The following is a 6,012-nucleotide window of genomic DNA, read 5'->3' as shown; positions in this document are numbered from 1 at the left end:
GCTCTTCATTAGCAAGAATAATTGATTCAAATAGAAAAGTACTGCAACAGTTTGAAGGACAATGAAATGACTTTCCCTGACTAGGAAATTTATGAGGATACCTTGAATAAAAAACTGATAGCACCATCCACATTTTTGTTTTCTAATCTCTATTAACCAAGAAACACTTTAAATGTATTGAAATATCTTTCTTCCTAATTTAGCAGCTGTTGCTGCTCTTATCTCATCTTGATGTATCTGATATGAACTTCCTCTAGTATAAGGAAAGCACTCGAAGTATGAAGAAACAACCTGAAAGGAGGGTGTGATCAAGAATACAACCACATCACCAAGTCAAAAAGAGAAAGGAGAGAAACGAAGGCACCAAAACAAAGGTGGGTCAAAAATAAACCTGAGAGAAGGGTAAAAGGCAGACTGTAACTCATCCATCTAAAAGGTAAGTTCTTGTCCAAGGAGAATAATGAAAGAAACTTGATTTATAAATAACCAATGTCTTAATTTTACCAATGAAAACTAGAGTTTTGGGTTTTTTTAATGTTTATTTATTTATTTTTAGTTTTCAACCTTCATTTCCACAAAATTTTGAGTTCTAAATTTTCTCCTCATCTCTCCCCTCCCCCCACCCCATAACGCCTTGCATTCTGATTACCCCTTCCCTCAATCTACCCTCCCTTCTTTCACACTCCACCCTTCCCTTTTCCCAATCTTCTCTCTTTTCTTGTGGGGAAAGATAAATTTCTACACCCCATTACTTGTATTTCTTATTTCCCAGTTGTATGCAAAAACAATTCTCAACATTCATTCTTAAAAGTTTGCGTTCCAACTTCCCTCCCTTCCTCCCTCCCCACCCATCCTCACTGAGAAGGCAAGCAATTCAATATAGGCCACATATGTGTAGTTTTGCAAAAGACTTCCATTATTTTCATGTTGTGTAAGACCAACTATACTTCCCTCCATCCTATCCTGCCTCCCATTTGTTCTATTCTCTTTTCTGACCTTGTCCCTTCCCAAAACTGTTTTCTTCTAATTACTCCCTCTCCCATTTGCTGTCCCTTCTATCATCCCCCTCACCGCACTTGTTCCCTTCTCCCCTACTTTACTGTAGTGTAAGATAGATTTTCATACCAAATTGAGTGAGCATGTTATTCCCTCCTTAAACCAAATGTGATGAGAGTAAGGTTCACTTTTTCCCTCTCACCTCCTCCCTTTTCTCCTCCATTGAAAACACCTTTTCTTGCCTCTTTTATGAGAGATAATTTACCCCATTCCATTTCTCCCTTTCTCCTCCCAATATATTCCTCTCTCACCCCTTCATTTTATTTCTTTTAGATATCATCCCTTCTTATTCAACTCACCCTATGCTCTCTGTTTATATATATATTATATATATATATATATATGTGAGCGTGTGTGTGTGTTTTTATTTTATCTTGTTTTGGAGTGGGGGGATACTTGACTCAGAATGATACCTGTAGTAAAAACAATCAAGAGGAAAAATACATCATGCCATTTTTCTTTACATGGGAATGAGGATAGATTATTTAAATTGATTTTTACAAGGCTGAGTAAATTATTAAACTGAGAATAACAGTGGCAAATAATTTTATGATTAGCAATTGCTTAATCCATGTAACATCTGTACATATTTTATCGATTTTTATTTTTTGGATGGGAAACAATAAAAGGCAAAAGCCTCCTGCCAAGCATTGGCCACTACATATAACAGAATGGGTGCTGCCCTTCTGCATAGGCTCTGTGAGCCTCAAATTTGGAATCTTTTTTCTCTAAAGTGGATAATACGTGCATATCTATATCATCTATATCTATATATGGGGGGGAGAAGGTAGAGAGTAGACAGAAGAAGGGAGAGAGAGAGAATTATCTCAAAGCAACAATATCTCAACAGTAGCACTAACAATTATCTCAAAAGTAACAATATATGAATTACTTCATTAAAAAGAATCTATTAAGTGCTTACTATGTGCCAAGTACCATAGCAGCTTTGCAGACCGTAAAACAATAAATATGGGTTATTATCATTATTATTTTAAGGGATGGTCTTAGATGAATGTCAGTCTTCTGTGCTCACAGGACAGAATTAACAGGGTTCTCCCATGCATGTATAGTTTTTAGCAGAGGAGTTGATCAATTGAAGTATTTATTTCTATATTTTGAACATAAAAATAATTAATTAAAATAAGTTAATAAAAAATAAATAATTAGAAATGTAAAAATACATTCCTATTATGCTCACTACAATATATCACAGGAAATAGAGAATTGATAACTGATTTTTGAATACATTAACTTTTAAAAGTAATAGAATACCTTTTTTGTGTGTGTGAGGAAAGGTTGAAGTATAATTCATAAGTAGCTATTGAGAGAATGACAATACTGTTTTTTCCCCTAGTTAAACTTCACTTTTGTTAGCACATAGTCTTGCTCAAACAAGAAATGTAGGATTCAGAATGACTTACAAATATAAGGCAAATAAATGCAATTCTATTATAATTAGTGCCATTACAAAGGAGTAAAAACTCTCAGCAAGACTATTTTGTTGATCATCACAATGGAAAATTAAGGCATGTCCAGTAATATAATTGTCCTGTAATATAATCACTCCACTCTTTTTGAAACCTAAATTACTTTCCCTTTGCAGGGAAATCTTAGACAAGGAAAGGTGAAAAGGGAGAACCTTTATACTCATTTTGGCTAAGGGTGGTAGAATCATAGATTAAGAGATGGAAGAGAACTTAAAGGTCATCTAGTTCACCTTCCTTATTTTTCAAAAAAGGAAACTGAGAAAGGAAGTTAATTGACTTGCCCAAGGTCATTCATTTTGTAAACAGCAGAGTCAGGACTTGAACGAAGGTCCTATGATTTCCAGTTCAGAGCTCTTCCCATTATGCCATGCTACCATTCCATTCCACTGACCCCTTTAATATCCCATACATCACTTACAAGAAATGCTCCAAAATGTCCAAACCATTTACCCAACAGCAACAAATCCTAGTGCTTAGAGCCAAAAGCAGCTAAAAGTGAGAATATCAATCAGAAAACATTTTAAAACTAATGCTATGTGAAGAACACTACGCTAGATTCTTGAGGAGATGCACAATTTAGATGATAGCCTCTATTTCTTCAGGGAGCTTACAATCTATTCAGGGGAATAAGATATCAACATATATAACTGGGGCAGCTAGGTGCTAAGCCTGGAGTCAGAAAGACTCATCTTCCTGTGTTCAAATCTGACCTTACACACTTACTAGCTATGTGACCCTGGTCAAGTCACGGAACCCTGTTTGCCTCAGTTTCCTCATCTGTAAAATGAGCTGAAGAAGGAAATGGCAAACCACTCCAAGTATCTTTGCCAAGAAAACCCCAAATGGAGTCATAAAGAGTTAAATGTTTGAAACAACTGAACAACATAGATAGCTAGCCTTTACGTCATTAAGTAGTAAATGTATTGGGGATAGACTATGGACAGGGACCAGACCTGTAGAGGCAGGTGGATAGAGCACTTGGTCTAGAAAGTTAGGAAGAGCTGAGTTCAAATTTAGCCTGAGACATTTAGCTGTATGACTCTGGGCAAGTCACTTAATCTTTAACTTTGCAATTTTCCCAACTGTAAAATGATGATAACAACACTCACCTTGCAGGGCTTTTGTGAGATCAGATGAGGTAATATTTGTAAAGTGCTTATCACACTTCCTGGTGCTAGTACACACTATATAATGTTTATTCTTTTTCCCTGTTTCTCTGTTTTCATTGGTATAAGAGACTCCAGGATAAAAAAACTCTCTGCACCAGGCAGGTTCTCTGTAAATTAGAATCTTAAGGAGCTGCTTAGGACACTGAGAGGTTTAATGATTGCCCAGAATCTCACAGCCAGAATGTGTCAGGGGTTGTACTTGAACCCGTCTTGTTGAGGTAAGCTCTCTAGGGTCATGGTTGTAGGTTCAGGGTATGTTCTTGTTCCATCATTTTCCTCCTATTAGATTCATATCAGTTTTATTTTATTTTATTTTATTTTTGCTATTTGCTAATTACCAGTATGGAGGCATTCTCAGTGGGTAGAGCACTGGGTCTGAAGTCAGGAAGACTTCAATTCAAATTCCGTCTCAGACACTTCCTGGCTGTGTTAACCTGGGCAAATCACTTAATCTCTGTTTGCCTTAATCCATGGAGAAGGAAATGGCAAACCCACTCCAATATCCTTGCCAAGAAAATCCCATGGATAATATGTATGGTTCACAGGGTCACAAGGAGTCTGACACGACTGAATGACCAAACAACAACCATTAACAGTACAGACATTAACACAAAACATATTTAAAATATAAAATGAAACGATTGTTTTCAATAGGGCTCTACATAGAGAAAACACTCAGTTGGTTGATCAATTTCTTAGTCCTATGCAAAGGTCAAAGAAGAGAAACCATTGAGATTTCTTTTTCCTTTGTGGGCTTTATAATAGTAATTTAACTAATATATGTATAATTTGTTTTAGGTTTCCAAATGACAGATCATTCAGCCTTCTTCTTTATGCATTTTCTTCTAAGCCATCTTCATCCATCCTTTTCGACTTCACATTGTGAGTATGTGAAAAATAAGGTAGTAGAGTGGGCTGAAATAAATAATTCACTAGATCATTTATACCTGAATAACTGTAATGCGGAAAAAATAGACTACAAAGACATTACTCTGTCATCTCTGCAATTACTCAACTTGTCTTCTAATCAAATAAAGACTTTACCTGATGGGTTCCTCTTTAATGCCCTCCAAAATATAACTGTCTACTTGAAAGACAATCATCTAAATCATCTTCCAGATTCAATTCTGCAAAACAAGAAACTGATAATATGTAGCTTGGATTGCAGCTTTATGAAGAACTTTAGTAAGTCGCCTAATAATAAGCTCTGCAAAGAAGACCTTTTTAAAGAATGTCCAAGTGGGTCACCACTTGTCCCCCTCACTGTGACTCTCGTGCTTATAATTCTAGCCGTCTGTGCCCTGGGGTTGATCTGGTATTGGAAGTGCTACCGCTACACAAGTAATTTTGCCCTGCCGAAATTTTTACACAAGAAAAGGAATCAGAATGACTCTGATCCATCCCGTACACCATGTACCCCTTCTGAATACACTGGTCCAAAGCACTTTTCACCATGCCAAATAAAAAGAGAGCCATCTCCTCTGTTCAGAGATGACAAAGATAAGAACTATGAAAACGTGGAAACTGGCCCTGTGAGCTGTGCAGAGGGACGTTTGACAGATCTTTATGAAAATACAGCCCAATTTAATTCTGAGGAGCATTTATATGGAAATGAATCTTCAAATGAATATTATAATTTCCAGAAACCTCATTGTCTCAAAACTTCTCCAGATGAAGATATATATATTCTTCCAGATTAATAATAATGGTTCATGTCATTGAATTCCTCTTGGAAAAAAAAAAAAAAGTAAAATTCATTTGTGATCCTATCACTCAGCTAAAACTGAATATACTCAGATTGTCTGATTTCTTTCTACTGATCAAATGTAATTACCTTTCTTCTATTTTCACCTCCTTGGACTTTCTCATACCTTTACTACTATTGCTCAACCATTCGACCTTCTTTTCTCTTGCTGTCGAAATACAATCAGTCCTTGGTTATAAAATCAGGAATTCTGCCTTTACAATACCTCTCATGTCTCTCTCTTTCTTTCCTTTCACACTGTCACTGTCACTGTACCCAAGTCAACAAATGTTTATTAAACACTTTTAGTAACAAAAATTTTTTTTTTAAAATGCACCAGGCAACGTGCAAAGTGATGTGGATAACCAAGAAAGGTTAAAAAAGCAGTTCCTGCATTCATGGAGCTTGCATCCCAATGGGGCAAGGCACCACACAGACAATTTGTACTCCTGTTGTTTAAGGATGAGCTTATGTTCTAAGAGACTTAGATTTCTTTCAGGTTAATGATTTATTATTATTATTTTTTGCTCTAGTATCTCTCAAATATTGTCCGCTA

The 6,012-nt window shown here is 36.1% G+C and overlaps 1 protein-coding gene across 1 annotated transcript; it reads left to right on the top strand.

Annotated features, from left to right (window-relative positions):
• The first annotated feature begins 4,517 nt into the window (after positions 1-4,517).
• Positions 4,518-5,638, top strand: GAPT (GRB2 binding adaptor protein, transmembrane). Its single transcript, XM_072599539.1, has one exon. It carries the CDS (start codon positions 4,519-4,521, stop codon positions 5,410-5,412), a length of 894 nt encoding a protein of 297 aa, XP_072455640.1. The 5' UTR covers position 4,518; the 3' UTR covers positions 5,413-5,638.
• The last annotated feature ends 374 nt before the right edge of the window (positions 5,639-6,012 follow it).

Source organism: Notamacropus eugenii, chromosome 4 (assembly GCF_028372415.1).
Source record: "Notamacropus eugenii isolate mMacEug1 chromosome 4, mMacEug1.pri_v2, whole genome shotgun sequence".
Classification (NCBI taxonomy): Eukaryota; Metazoa; Chordata; class Mammalia; order Diprotodontia; family Macropodidae; genus Notamacropus; species Notamacropus eugenii.
This window is presented reverse-complemented; position numbering and strand designations above follow the sequence as displayed.

Bases quoted from the DNA above. Each gene is read 5' to 3' on its own strand.
- GAPT (XM_072599539.1), top strand. From the start codon at position 4,519: ATGACAGATCATTCAGCCTTCTTCTTTATGCATTTTCTTCTAAGCCAT.